Source organism: Poromitra crassiceps (assembly GCF_964638095.1).
Source record: "Poromitra crassiceps genome assembly, chromosome: 29".
Classification (NCBI taxonomy): Eukaryota; Metazoa; Chordata; class Actinopteri; order Beryciformes; family Melamphaidae; genus Poromitra; species Poromitra crassiceps.
In genome coordinates, this window is record NC_139641.1 from 2,810,679 (window position 1) to 2,826,416 (window position 15,738).

Consider the following 15,738-nt stretch of genomic DNA (forward strand, 5'->3'; position numbering starts at 1 on the left):
GGTGTATGACATCGTTGGTGATGTCACAACGTCCGGGGAGGTATGACATCATCGGTGACCTCATAAAGTCACGTCTGCCATCACAGCCAGCCTAGACCGTCTGACATCGCTGATGACCTCACAGGTGAACTCTGACATCATCATCGATGATGTCACGGCGGTGTCATCATCATTACGTCGTTGGAGCCTTGGTTTGTGGGCGTCAATTGCCCCAAGAACAGGCCTGATGGTGGGCCATTACAGACCGTTTTCTACAGAACTCGATCAGCTGAGTTCTCTCCTTCTCCTCGGCCACGGGTTTGTGCTCGTGCCTTGTTGCTGTAGGACTGAGGGCACTGGAAGTAGCTGTGCCCTTCTCCTCCACACAGACTGCACTCTGCAGCGTTGGTACATTCTTTGGCTTTGTGGCCCAGGTTTCCACACCTCCAGCATTTCACCTCCTTACAGTCTTTAACCTGGTGCTCCGTGCTGCTGCATATAAAGCACCTGGTCACCTGACCCGGGTAGGAAATGCGGCCGCTGTACGGGCCGAGGGAGATGGAACTCGGTATGATCTTATGTTCGTTCTTTTCGTCAGTCTTGATTTTGACTTTGTAAAGCCGGATTCCATACCAAATGCCAAACTGGTCTACTGGTTTGTACGGTTGCTCAAGAATGTCACAGTATCGGCTCAGGTACGGCTCCACGTCATGGTCTGAGACCCGGCCAGTCCAGAACTTTACCAGCAGATTAACAATGTCAATGGAAATAGAAGATTCGACCTGCCATTGTTTCCATATGCCATCACTTGCCTGTGAGGCGTATTGCTCCAGGAAGCTGCGGAGCGCTGACTCCTGGAAGAAACACAGCTCGTGCTCACGTCGGTCTGTCATGGTAATAAACGAGTAAATGTCTTTTGCACTGAGCCCGTTTAACTTAAAGAGAAGCTCCTTCCCCACATAGTCACGCGAGGGAGGCTCATCTTCCCCAACAAACTTTAGTCTGGCCCAATTCTGAGCAAAGCGGGCGCCAAAGGACGCCATGTCCCCGGCCCGCCTGTTGACTGACTCACTCAAACTCAATTTGAATTGACTTCACATCAGAGAATCACTTGGGCGCTGACTTGGCGGGTTCAGGCATGATGACTTCTCGGTACTTCACAGCAGAGAATCAGCAGGTGGTCCAGCAGGTAGTCCTTCAGGCTGTCTATGACAGATGTCTTGGGAACAGGAATGATTATGGATGACTTCAGGCAGGATGGGACAACATCTTGTGACAGGGAGAGGTTGAAGATGGTGGTGGTGAAGCCCCGTGAGAGCTGGTCGGCACATGGTAAATGGGTAAATGGACTGCATCTATATAGCGCTTTTATCCAAAGCGCTTCACAATGTGCCTACATTCACCCGTTCACACACCGAAGGCGGCAGGCTGCCACGCAGGGTGCTGCTGGCACAGCCATCGGGAGCGATTTGGGGTTCAGTGTCTTGCCCAAGGACACTTAGACATGTGGACTGGAGGAGGCGGGGATCGAACCACCGACCTTCTGGTTAGTGGACGACGCACTCTACCTCCTGAGCCATGAGGCACATGCCTTGAGCACTTTCCCCCGGTACACCATCTGCTGACGGGGGCCGGTGAAGTTTGTCTGGGCTGATTGTATCCCATCCTCTGAAGCTGTGTTTCGCCCCACCCACCTCCCCAGTCCACCACCAACGTCTTGACTCCTGAAGAATTCCCTACGGGGGGGATTCTCTATCCTAGTCTGAGCAGATGCCCTCCTCTCTCACCACAAGGAGAGAGGCATCTTACCACCACGGAGTCATTACGCCAACGTCCTTAAAACATTTCAGATTAGGGTCATGTATTCTATCCCACATTAGATATATCTGATATGTCTGGAATCTGTGTACCAGTAGAATGTCTCTATAATAACAAGGGTCATAGGTGTCTAGTTTCTTAGAGGGGAGGGGCAGTCCTGCAGTCTTGACAGCCATATGTGAAACAGGTGCGAGTCCTGCTTTGGCCATACATATCCCCATGTAAACATCATCAATGGGAAGAATGGTAATGGACTTGGACATGTTGTATATGACCATGGCTGTATAGCCAGACAGGAGGAAGCCTCCACCCCCACAGTAAGGGGGGTATGAGTCTGACTTGTGCACCTGTACAGGGATATAGTACTTGCTCCCTCGGTCTCGAATGGGTCCCACATAGTGGATCAGATGGCCGGCAAAGAGGTGTTTGCTACCGTTATTGTTGTTTTGGCTTTGGAGATAGTCCACCATGTTGTCTGTGTGGGCAAAGACGTCATCATCGCCATTTAGGAGGAAGCGAGCCTGCGGACAGTTCCTCCCCATCCATTCCAGGAAGAGTATTTGCTTCAAGGTGAGGTTGTAGAAGGAGTCATGGAAGTCCCATTGCAGAATGTCATTGTGTTCATGGTGCTCCAGCTCCAGGAGCTTGTTCAGCCTCTGCTTCCCGAATCCGGCACCTGCCGTTCCTGAGATGAAGATCCTCCTGATCCACACACCATTGTGTAATCTCTCGTTGGCCCAGGTTTTGCGCAGGACTTCTCGCCGGTCGTAGTTCTCCGGGGAACTTTTAATGACCAGCAGAAGGAAGACTTCCACAGATTTGTCAGCTCCTCCGCATTTGTCAGGAACGTCCAGCAGCATGGGGAAATGGCGACAGTGACGGTGGTAGAGAAAGTCTTGGATGTGACCGGGAAGAGAGGTGAAGCCTGTGATGTTGGCTGCAGACATATTTTGTTGACAACTTGGCCAGGAATAAACATAGGAGCTCCTAATGGTGGCTGGCCTGTTTTGACCGCTATCCTTTCTCACATATACCTGGAGGTGGTTGGTTACATGGTCAGCATCATCCCTCCAGAGATAGACGACCAAGAAGAAAGCTCCAGTCAGCAGAAAAGTAATTGCCCTCTTCGGTTTCATCCTCCTTGATACTCTGCAGCTGCGAAACAAAACCATGTTTTCACGTCAACTGTTAAGCTGGGGTCAGGTGGTCTACGTGCAGACACTTGATGGCCAACGTAACTAGGATAACTGGAAATGCTGTAGCGCTTGATAAGGTGGAGCTGCAGCGTTCGAAGCTGGGGAAACTATGAACGAACTGTTGATGGTCAGCAGAGCCAATTCTTATAGGGCCTGAACGTGACATCACATTGCGTTATGACCTCATCAGTGATGTCATAATGTGGAGTTGTTTGTACGACATCAGTCCAGAGGGAACATCCGAAATATGACATCATTCATCACTGTCGACATCGTAGTAGGAATGATGACATCATCTAACAGTACCCCTCCCTCTACATGGCGCCCAGCCAGATGCAAGGAAATCCCCAATGAGCGTAGCGTCAAGGATGAATCGGCGAGGAACCCAACAGCGCTCCTCGGCGCCGTGCCCCTCCCAATCCACCAGATATTGAAAACCGCGGTAACGCTTTCAAATAAAGCCCGCAAATAAGCATGTTGTTATACTATAACTACGGGGTAGAAGGAGTGTAGTTATAGTATAACTACGGGGTAGAAGGACTGTAGTTATAGTATAACTACGGGGTACAAAGAGTGTAGTTATAGTATAATTATGGGGTACAAGGAGTGTAGTTATAGTATAACTACGGGGTACTGTAATGGCAAATTATTGATCAAGTGTGTATTGATTGATTAATTATTAAGTATGACAATCCTATGATGTGTTTTGTGAAATGTGTTTTTCATCAATGCAAGAGGATTGCTGTTCTGTGAGAACATATGTCTTGTTTTGGGAAGTGTCTATGGGAATTGAGGTTCCTGTGGGAACCTGTGTCTTGTTGTGACTATAGACTGGATTTGTTATGGATTCTAGTGAACATCAGATTAGCTACATGGATGAATGGAGAAGTACTGAGTTGGAGGGAGGTTGAATGAACGGATCCAGAAGAGGGCGGGCGATAGTTTTCAGTATATGATGTGAAGTAAACAATAATGCGGGGCTCTTGCATTGACAACGTGGTCAGGAAGAGACCTCTCTGCAGAGATGTTATTGTGGAATAAAAACCTCCTAGAACACTTGAAACGGATATCTCATTATTGATGAATCGGCAGGGCATTGCATGTGGATTTTTCCTCTACAACTTGGGGGCTCGTCCGGGATCTCACGACTGGGATGCGGACCTCTGGCATGTCGACTGGTGATAACCTCCTGTCAAAGTTGGACCTGAAAGCTCGATTAATGCTAAGAGAGCAGGAGTCGACATGCGGAGGAATGTAGCCCAGCGCTGTGATCTGCGGAACCTGGTGAGGCAAATACACACTGGATGCAATGTTGATTGATCGGTTTTATGTCAAATTGAGTAGCTGTGAAATTTAGAATAATGTTATACAATTGGTTCTAAAAATAGACAATTGTAACTACTGCTAAAAGCTACAGGTCTGGGGGATGTGTGTGCGTGTAAAACGGATGTAACCACTGCCTTAGTCAAAATAGGATTTGTCTAGAAGAGAGTGGTGCGGGGTCATGGTGATGCTCGCGTGAGATAATATTAGATAAAACTCACTATTGCCGTTATCGGATATACTCATCGCCTTGGATAACGGATCCAGAAGAGGGTGAGGCGTGCGTTAGTAGGAGGCGCACGCGTAAGGTAACTTACTAGAGCCGACTCATATTTGGGCAAGATTTAGAGAAGAATAAATCGGCCTGTTTGTCGACGGGCAAACAGTAAAGACGCAGACGCAGGTTGAAAGGTACACTTGGCGTCGACGTAAGTTGAAAGGTATACTTAGCGTCTAAAACTGCAGTATAAAGGGGTAAAGCAGCACATACCCAGACCTGAGCGTTGCGAAAGGAGGTATAAATTATATGTAAAAAAAGAAAAAAGAAAAGTTGTTTTCAAAAGGTCTTTTTCCTTTGAACAAAAAAAAAAGAAAAAAAAAAAAAAGGGGAGAGTGTGGGTGAAACTGAGCAGTGAGGCTCATTGAGGAAGAAAAAAAAATTAGAAAAATGAATGGGAAATGAATGGGAAATGACTGAGATATGAATGAGAAATTTCTGAATGAGAAAAATGAGAGGAAGAAAAATCACAAAGTTCACAAACTAAACTTTTTGTTTTGGGGCTAAATGTTCAAGTTAAACTTTTTGTTGTGGGGCTAAACGTTCAAATTGAACTTTTTGTTTTGGGATGCAAGCGTTAAACAGGGGCTAAATGTTCAAATTCAACTTTTTATTTTGGGGCTTAAACGTTCATATGTGTGTAGATAAGCCGGCCGGCAGGGGACAAACAGGGTTGTTTATTTTGTTATGTGGATCCACAGTGTGTTTTCTATACCTGTCTACAAAAGAGGGATTGGTTGTTATTTTGTTTTTATTGGTAATATCATAAGGTATTGGTTTTGATTTCGCACACACAAACAAAACCACAGTTGTTTAGAGAAAGCTCACGAGGAGCTATGGGTTTGTATTTGCAGAGGGCGAAATACACACCAGGAAAGCACATTTGTCTCAAGCAGACCTACACGCCACATTTAGAGGGAAATATAGACTGTATAAAAGTTATGGCCTAGGTGGTTTTGAAAAACCACAGAAAACAACAGCAACACATTTAGTATGAAGGGGAAAAGAAAGTATGTCTGCCAGAAGCAATACATACATACCATACATACATACATTTTTATTTATCATGTGAGGAGTTTAATCTTTCGCTAGTGTCTCTTAATGTGTCTTAAAAGGTCTCGACCTGGAATTGACCCGCGCCTCACCACCACCACCATGTAGCAGACTGAGAGTCAGCGCCAGGCTCAACTACACTGAAGACCGCCAGCGGTCCAGGCTCCAGCGGAGACCATCAGCACTCCGGGCAGGCTTCAGCCAGAGAACCGGCAGCAGCATCCGTACCAGCAGCCACCAGCCCTGAACACCGCAGCTAGCGGCCAGCAATGGGAGAGAGTAAAATCTCTCCCTCCCGTGTAAGTGTTTCACCACACCGGTGTAAACGGGCTACAGAAATGCAATATGAGTGGTTTGCTTGCTGTAAAAGAATATATGACTGCCGTGGAGTTTTCGATTCATAGGCTTGGCCCGGAGGTTGACGCCACCTGGACAGTAACAGCGGAGAGGACTCAACGAAGCGAATCAAGACGGAGCGGAGAGGGTGTGAGGCGCTGGTCAATCACAGGCGAGAGACTGACACGGCCGGAGACGCAAGCCAGTTGAGGGTGGAGGAGTTCACAGCAGAATTTTCTCCAAAGACACCAATTATGAGCAGATAAGTAATGACACACATGAACATTTGCATGTTACAGTTGTTTGACAAACCATTGTTTTAGTAAGAGAATCACACACTGTATACATTATGTACATGCAATGCACACAGAGCAAAAGTACTTTTTTGCAGTATTACAATACTGTTGGATAGAAGTTATGTTTTTTTTTTAGGAAAAGGGATTATTTAGCCTGGGAAAAAAAAAAACTCTTATTGCCAAGCGAAAAGGTAAATGTTTGTGAACACACTGAGATTTCTCTTCCCCCCCGCTTCTCAGCCTGAAGCCTTGAAACCTGCAGCACCCTCCAGATAACCACAGTGCATAGCGCACACACATTTCCCAAGAGGACTGAGAGAGGCAGAGACAAGTTAAAGGGTGTCTCTCTCTAAAAAATAAGTATATAGAAAAACTGCTAAATTAATTGACACATGCGTTATATAACGCATCTGTCAAAGGGGGTAAGCAGCTTTTGTTTTTGTGTCTGTTTTTTGTTTTGTTTTTAAGTTTTTGTTGTTGTGGTGTATGTGTTTTGTGTGCCTGTGTGACTGAGACAATCAGATGGACAAGCAGACTGAGATAAGCAGATTGGACAATCACCATGGGACGATCTCCAATGCCAGATGCTGAGATCCAGCCTCCCACATTCTCCACCAGCGCAATTAGCTTAGGCTTTCCACACACACACACACATGCGTGAGCTGGACCACAGACGGTTTCCCCATGACGAATCGGATGCAGAGAGTCGTACTTTGCGTGGTTTGTGTAAAAACTGTGATCATGTGTATTAAAAAGCGTTTTGGAGTCATAGGAGACAGGGGAGTGTGAACACAGTGTGAATGAGTGATGTTTGATGGTGAAAGGTGTGTGATCGTTGAAGGCAATGTTATTGTACACCAGTTAGACAGGAGAAAGGGGACTCCAGTGTGACTGGAGAGCGGAGAGGAGGACAAAGACTTGAGACATGACTTGGACTTGTAAAATAGACTAGAGTGACCATTTGCATCAAAATTGGGTCGTGGGTTCAATTTCCCAGCCTCTGAGTGGGCTGCATGCCAAAGTGCACTTGGTGTGTAGCCTATGTCTGCCAGAGGTTTGGAAATCGTCAACAATTGTAGTAAGAAACCCGAAAAAAAGAAAAAAGAAAAAACATTTGTAGCCTGTGAGAATGTTTTTGTATGAAATGTGAATAGCGGCTTGCTGATATGAGTGGATAGTGGAGGACGAAGTGGGAGGCGGGCCAAAACGATTTAGTGACTTTGACTACCAGGATCCAACACCAGTGAACAGGAGCCAATTACCAGAAATGTGTAAACTGTGTTTTTAAGAAGAAAAAATATGCCAAAAAGTGTGGAACAATAAAAAAGGCCATTGACCTCTGACACACTTCGTTTATGCTATGAAATCTTGGGTAAATAATCATGCTTGATTTGATATTAGCATAACTAAGAGTTTGATTTGAGCAAATGATACATTGTAACACAAGTATGTATTAAGTATTAAGTAAGTAACCGAAATGAAGGACTTATTAATTGTGATTGTGAACACATAGGGAAATTTTAATCTATATAGATGTGTGAGATGATACATTTTTTTCTAACAAGTTAAGGATAATAGTTATGTTAGTTTTCTTTGACTGTGTTTTAACTTATAGTTTCTTATCAATAATTTATTTTTAATATTGATAAGAATGATTTATTCTTATCAAAAGTGTGGAATTGTAATGGCAAATTATTGATCAAGTGTGTATTGATTGATTAATTATTAAGTATGACAATCCTATGATGTGTTTTGTGAAATGTGTTTTTCATCAATGCAAGAGGATTGCTGTTCTGTGAGAACATATGTCTTGTTTTGGGAAGTGTCTATGGGAATTGAGGTTCCTGTGGGAACCTGTGTCTTGTTGTGACTATAGACTGGATTTGTTATGGATTCTAGTGAACATCAGATTAGCTACATGGATGAATGGAGAAGTACTGAGTTGGAGGGAGGTTGAATGAACGGATCCAGAAGAGGGCGGGCGATAGTTTTCAGTATATGATGTGAAGTAAACAATAATGCGGGGCTCTTGCATTGACAACGTGGTCAGGAAGAGACCTCTCTGCAGAGATGTTATTGTGGAATAAAAACCTCCTAGAACACTTGAAACGGATATCTCATTATTGATGAATCGGCAGGGCATTGCATGTGGATTTTTCCTCTACAGTACACTATGATTTTCACATTTTTTGGAAAGGCTCTGTATTTGCATGATATGCTGCTTCTTTATCATCAGTAGTTTGCACAATCATATCAATAAGTTGAAGGAGACTGCAGTCCCTGGCTCTAACTCAATCAGATAAACAGGCACTTGGTCAAATCCCAACTGTCTCACTCTTTAGCCCAAACTGAGAAATGTATCGACTAGATGTGTTTTGTGTTTTCAAAAGGAAGTTTTACGTCTGGCAGCCATGTCAGAAAGGATTCCATCATCACAAAATGATTTCAATGACGGTAGAAGTTCAGCTGTTCATGGTTTCCTCCATCATAATGCCCTGTGCGTATCTCTGTGGAGGTCCGGCGGGACTAGAATGGATGTATGGCAATTTTTAAATGGAAACTGTGTAGGAACCCTGCAATTCAAAGTTTGAACCTGTTTATCATTAATTTAAATCATAAATTATTTGAAGTTCAAATGGGAAACTCCCATGTCCTGAAAGACAGTACAGCAGTATTTTGAGTGTAATAAATATTCCCACCAGCAGGCTGTGCCATATCTTCATCTAAGCTCTGTCAAATTCTGAGTGGGGCTCAATAATCAGGTCGGTGGTGGTGAACTGGTGATCTAAAGCATAGATATACATGTATATATAAAGGCTAGATAGCTTACCCGCGCTGCCGGCCAATGGAGAGCGACGTCGTCGCATTGCGGCCATCTTGCTACAGGGAGCTCAGCTTTAAATATATCTATGGGTTAAAAAAACGCTAACATTTTATTATTATTTTTGGCTCCAAATTACACCAAACTTAAACCGAAGCATCATCATCATGAGATGAATTCCCGCACCTAGTTTCATGCAGTTTCATCCATTTTCCAAGAGTTATGAGCATCTGTTGTTGGGTTAGTATGGCAACATCAGATTATCATAACTCCTAGGAAAATGGATGAAACTGCATGAAACTTTGTGCCTGAATCCCTCTCATGGCATAGATGCTTCGGTTTAATTTTGGTGTAATTTGGAGCCCATCAAAAAAATAGTGTTTTTAGTTTTTTTGGCCGTATCTCGGCAACGGAATATGCTTGTAATAAACCAAACCGTTTGTAAATCCGTCAAGATTTCAGCGAGTTATGAGTATTTTTGTCTGTGCAGGTCACTCACCCTCCAGAAAGCATACTGTAGCAAGATGGCGGCCGTTCAACGACGCTGGTGACTCCGCCTTAAGCCATCTAGCCTTTATATATATATCTATGATCTAAAGCAGGAGTTTGATTGATTTCAGGTGACAACAGGCTTTAATATATCAGAGCTGTATGTCAGACAAGTAGACTTGATGGGATTCAATATCAATAGACGTACATTTCAATATTTATTTTCATGTGCTACAATTTGAGAGGTACATTATGAGTCCACATTGTAGTCTGTTCAACAATGAATACATTTCATAGTCTTCCCCCGATGCGATGGTGTAGTAGACTATACAACCCAACCCATGCAAGACAACCTCAACCAATCATAATGCGGCAAAATTGGTGCTGCCACAAATTCATTTTCAAATAATCCATGTCCCAGTACTAATGTAAGTACTCTGAAACTATATAAATTGTCAAAAGAAAAGTCGCTGTACATTTATTTTACGTGACAAATAAGGTGATTCTGATTATGAAAATCAAATAGTAAATGTGTGAAATGTCCATTTTATACAAAACATGCATATTTCAACTTTCACAGGCAAATCTTGAGTATAGAATTGATCAGTATTTAAACAACTTATCAGATAAGGTGGTTCTCTAACTTTTCTTTCTGCTTCAGTGCCGCCTTTCTCTGATTTCTGAATCCAAGTACCCCCTTTTACCTGACCACAACATTTTGCTTAGAAAACGGCAAGAGAAAACCATATATGATTAAATCAATGAATGATAACCCTTAATATTATATGAAGAATATAACATTACAAAATAAGCAATGTAGTGAAAGAGTTGCAATTAGTGGCTCCTGAGCAATGGGCAGATATATTTTAACGTTTCATTTATTTTCACGATTCTCAACTTGTTCCATTTTCCCCCTTTCAAGTAGCCTCCACGTAGCCCAGTTTGGAAACCACTGCTTATGACAATGGCAAGGCAGGAGGGATTCCTCCTCCTGCTCCTCTTCTCCTGCTCTTTGGGAACTCACAGATGAAGCACAAGGGCAGCTCACACTGGACCCCGGCCCAGGTCCCGGTGCTGAGCAGCTCCACGCAGCTGCCATTGGTGGGCGGAGACATGTTGGGATCGAGCTGCGCCCCTTGACCCCACGCTGCGAACCCTCGCAGAGGGCTGGAGTCTGCATACACATAAAGACTTGCTCCATCCTGACAAAACACATAATAATACAGCAGTACTTAGATGTACCTCATTAAAACAGGTGGGAGATAATACAGCAGTACTTAGATGTACCTCATTAAAACAGGTGGGAGATAATACAGCAGTACTTAGATGTACCTCATTAAAACAGGTGGGAGATAATAATACAGCAGTACTTAGATGTACCTCATTAAAACAGGTGGGAGATAATAATACAGCAGTACTTAGATGTACCTCATTAAAACAGGTGGGAGATAATAATACAGCAGTACTTAGATGTACCTCATTAAAACAGGTGGGAGATAATAATACAGCAGTACTTAGATGTACCTCATTAAAACAGGTGGGAGATAATAATACAGCAGTACTTAGATGTACCTCATTAAAACAGGTGGGAGATAATACAGCAATACTTGGATACTTGGACATTGTACACGTCAGAGTCAGAGGTGGCCAGTAAGGATGTTGTGGTCGGGGTGGATGGAGGCGGGGCATAAACAGCAAGCCTTGCACACCGGAGGGCCGTGTTGGATCCCCATGCTCCAAAATTTACATTTCAACTAAAGCCCGACCGATACTGGATTTTGGAGGCCGATGCCGATACCGATATTAGGAAGTAAAAAAAATCCGATATCGATATATCGTCCGATATTCTTATATTATATAATACACCATTATATTACACAATTATCTTGCAATGATCCCTCAAATATCAAACACTTGACAAAGATATGACTTGACATGACTTGAGATATGTAATGTAGGCAGGATATTTTACAGCTTATCAATAAACTTGACATCAATGCAATGAAACAGTAAACTGAACTGGGAATTTAATAATTATAAATAACTAGAAATACAAAAACACAAATAGAACAAATATAAAATATAATTTGAGTTAAGAAAAAAGATCAAATATACACAACATGTTGTCTATAACTTGGAAAACACAAAATAAAAAAATATCGGCATATCGGCCAACGTATCGGCCGATACGGATATATCGGTTATCGGTCAGGCTCTAGTACAGTATGTACAGTATGTATGCATGTAGGTTTATTGTGATGATGTTGTCCTGTGCTGTGTAATGCATGTTGGAAACAAGTGTTTCAATCAATCAATCAATGAATCAGTAGCTTGGAGCCCAAGACAAGTTTCCCTGTGGGACAGTAAAGCATATCTTATCTTATCTTATCTTATCTTACCGTGGCCTTGCCCTCAGTCTGCAGCCCGATATAAACGGTGGTCAGTCCTGCATGACTGACATAGTCGGCGATGAGGCGGTTGGCGCTGCTGGTCTTGGGCATGGCCAACATGCCTCCTCTGAGCTTACAGTTCATCGATGCCTCTCGGAACCTCCTGGGCTCCTTCACCAGCAGGTAGAACCTCTCGTCTGTCTCCCTCAGCCCTAAGAGGACTGGGGAACCACAGGGGAAGGGAGACAAGGGAGAGACAAGGGGCCATATATTACATCCAGTGCAAGCGTTCTCTTTGCTAGTTTCTAACACTCAAAATCTCCCTTTTTATGCCTCCGCCGGCGATAGCCAGGCCGGAGGCGTTATGGATTCGGGTTGTCCGTCCGTCCCATGTTTGTTAACGCGATATCTGAGGAACTCCTTGACAGAATTTCATCAAATTTCCCTCAAACGTCGACTTTGAATCAAGGATGAACTGATTAGATTTTGGTGGTCAAAGTTCAAGGTCACTGTGACCTCACAAACGTCATTCCCAAGTTTGTTAACGCAATATCTCAGCAATGCCTTCACAGAATTTCTTCCAATTTGGCTCAAACGTCGACTTGCATGCAAGGATGAACTGATTCGATTTTGGTGATCAAAGGTCAAGGTCACTGTGACCTCTCGAATGCCATTTTCAAGCTCGTTAACGCCATATCTCAGGAACGCCTTGATGGAATCTCTTCGAATTTGTCTCAAATGTCCACTTGGACTCGAGGATGAATGGATTAGATTTTGGTGGTTAAAGGTTAAAGTTCAAGGTCACTGTGTCCTCACGACCGCTCGTTTCATGCTCGTTAATGTGATATCTCAAGTGATAAGATTTTGGTGGTCAAAGTTCAAGGTTACTGTGACATCACAATTTCATGCTCCTTAACGTGATATCTCAGGAACGCCTTGACGTAATTTCATCTAATAAACCCCAAATGTCCACTTGGACTCAAGGATGAACTGATTACATTTTGGTGGTCAAAGCTCAAGGTCACTGTGACCTCATGAATGCTATTCCCAAGTTCGGTAACGCCATATCTCAGTAACACCTTGACGGAATTTCTTCACATTTGGCTCAAAAGTCAAAGTCTGGACAGACATGGATGTCGACTGCTCACTTGTTGGCGGAGGCATATATCCACATTGTGGTAGTTCTAGTTTTTCTGAGGACCCACTTTTTAAAAATGACAAACCATCGGGACCCAATTCACAATAGGTCTTGTGAATTTTGAGAAGAGCAAATCTGTACACAAATACGTTCCTGACCATTTTTCCTGCTATTTCCGCATCACCTTATTATTTGAATAGGTAAACCAGCCATTTCAAAGAGATATACGTTTGATAAATCACAACTTCGTTAAACATACACATAACAAATACTTTATAAATTAGACAAAATAAGTGCATTTAGACAGAGTTAACAGGCTATTGTTTTTTCCTCTCATCAGTAAAACAAAATGCAAATTTTAAATAAAAGACTGTCCACCTTATAGAGACACTGCGTAACACGTCATCATTCAGAAGCCACGCCCAAGATGGGCGAAAACAGAAAGCCCCCCTCCAATCCTGGCGTTCTCCTATGTCACGTGCATGGTGCGTGTTGCACAAAAAGATCGTATATACGGAAGATGAACACTCCAACTTAATTCCTTGACAGCTAGATCCACATTTTTCTTCTCGCCAATTCTCAATGGCTTCCTTGTTTTGCTCAGGAGTACAAAAAAAACTTTAACTGGCGATTTTTTACATTTGTTGTCTGCGCAGCCCCACCACACAACAGCTTTTAGCTATGTTTCATTCAAGGAAAATTACGCTGGTGTGTGGAAATGAACGGAGCCTTTCCCCCGTGATGGGCGTGGCCTATTTCATGCAGTGTCTCTATTCCTAGCTGCCTTCCGGTGTCATCCTCCCTGCCCCCTTCCCCCCGTTACGTTGCTGACACAGACACAACATACTGAGTGCGTTTACATGCAAACAAACGGATGACTGAGAATAATCAGCTAACTGGCAATAATATGATTTACGCGTTTAAATGCAATTAGTAAATAGCGGGAACTGCACCTCAAAGTGCGTGAGTGGACATTGACGGCAATGAATAAACCTGATGGCTCAGCAGCAGTGTTGGGCAAGTTACTTTCAAAATGTAATATACTACATATTACTAGTTACTTTGATTGTACAGTAATAAGTTACTTTACAATATTACTTTCTGTGTAGAGTAACTTTTGCATTATTTTTACCAAAACAACAGCAGCAGCAGAATGACATCGCCGCCCCGGAACCATCCTGAAAAATAATTTCAACCGCCTTGAAGTCAGTGTAAACAATCCAACATTCTAAATGTTATAATTTTCCTTTCTGTTATTGTCATCTATAGTGGTTATTTGCATAAAAACACACAGTTTGATTAGGAAATGATTGTATCTTTTTTTAAATATGTGCTTTGATTTAATACAATGTAACTCAATTTGTAACTTGAGTTACTTGACAAAGTAACTGGTATAATATTACTAAAATCCTATAAGTAATAAGTTATATTACTGAGTTACTGCTAAAAGTAATATATTACATGTAATATGTTACTTTTGTAATGAGTTACCCCCAACACTGCTCAGCAGTAACCTAGGTGTGTTTAAACCTGATGACTCAGCAGTAACCTAGGTGTGTTTATCGGTTTTCTCATAAACTGATAACAGCCTTTATCTGATAAAGGATGCTGTTTACATGACACTTGAATGATCAGGTAACTTTAGAAATCCACTAATAAACAGTTTATTAGTGTGCATGTAAACGCACTCACTGTGGCCCATCTGTAAACGACAGCTGCAGGCGACCGGAGCAAATCACGTCCAGCTTGGCAAATATCTCGTCGATAAATATCCTGAGTGGTTCAAAGAGCAACAGAAATAGCGGATGTGATCGATAGAATTATTACATTTCCTCAAATAAGTCGTCAAACGACTGTTATTTATTGTGACAAGCAACTTTGAGTTTTAACGAGGAAATGCGTCAGCTGCAACAATCAGTCACGTTCTAGACCTTCATTGCACCCATAGTTATTTACAGCCTGACGAAGACCAGAGGTTGAAACGCGTTGCGTCCCTTGTGCCCTTGTTCTCTTTTGAAGATGTACTTTCTATTAACTGAATAAGTATAACTGTGCATTACTTCTTCATTAAATCCTTCTATAAGCATCAAGAAGCTCTTTTTTTCTATTTACCCATAATTATTTGACAGTGGGACATTCAAAAATAAGCTGGATAGAAGAATTTTTGCAAATTTATATTGGCGAGTGGCGACCCAAATAAAACTCCTGCGACCCGATCCAGTCTTTGGAAGTAAACCACACACACCAGGACTTACCATTCTTTACAAACTTGACGGCATTCTTCAGCTTGCTTACGTTGACATCCAGCTGTCCAACCACCTTCCTGTACCTGCCACAGTCACATGTGGTGCCTGATGGATGAAACAAGGGTTAGCATAGGATGATGGCTGCCAACCAAGATCTGTGGCAGATTAAACAAAGTTAAACTGAAACTTAACTTAATATACTTAAACTTAACTTAACATACTGTAAGATAAATTAACCCTGTAGACCAACAGCTACACCTCCAATCACCAGTCAGTCAAGCTCCTTGCGGATGATACCACCCTCATAGGGCTCATCACAGACGGAGATGTGTCTGAATACAGACAGGAAGTTGACCATCTGGTGACTTGGTGCAGT

The 15,738-nt window shown here is 42.9% G+C and overlaps 1 protein-coding gene and 1 pseudogene across 2 annotated transcripts in view; both read right to left on the reverse strand.

Annotated features, from left to right (window-relative positions):
• Positions 1–1,111: 1,111 nt before the first annotated feature.
• LOC310800273 (N-acetyllactosaminide beta-1,3-N-acetylglucosaminyltransferase 3 pseudogene) lies at positions 1,112–2,933 on the reverse strand (annotated as a pseudogene). Its single transcript has 2 exons — positions 1,806–2,933; positions 1,112–1,297 (listed from the first exon to the last, which is right to left on the reverse strand). The product of its transcript is annotated as an N-acetyllactosaminide beta-1,3-N-acetylglucosaminyltransferase 3 pseudogene (transcript).
• Positions 2,934–10,544: 7,611 nt separating this feature from the next.
• The window catches only part of LOC310800274 (collectin-10-like), a gene marked incomplete at both ends in the record, with an annotated part of 34,706 nt that continues 29,512 nt past the window's right edge, over positions 10,545–15,738 (reverse strand). Inside the window, 3 exons of the mRNA XM_083662847.1 lie at positions 10,545–10,790; positions 11,988–12,199; positions 15,372–15,467. Of these exons, the coding sequence (XP_083518973.1) occupies positions 10,545–10,790; positions 11,988–12,199; positions 15,372–15,467 (554 nt within the window). The remainder of the gene's footprint in view (positions 10,791–11,987; positions 12,200–15,371; positions 15,468–15,738) is intronic.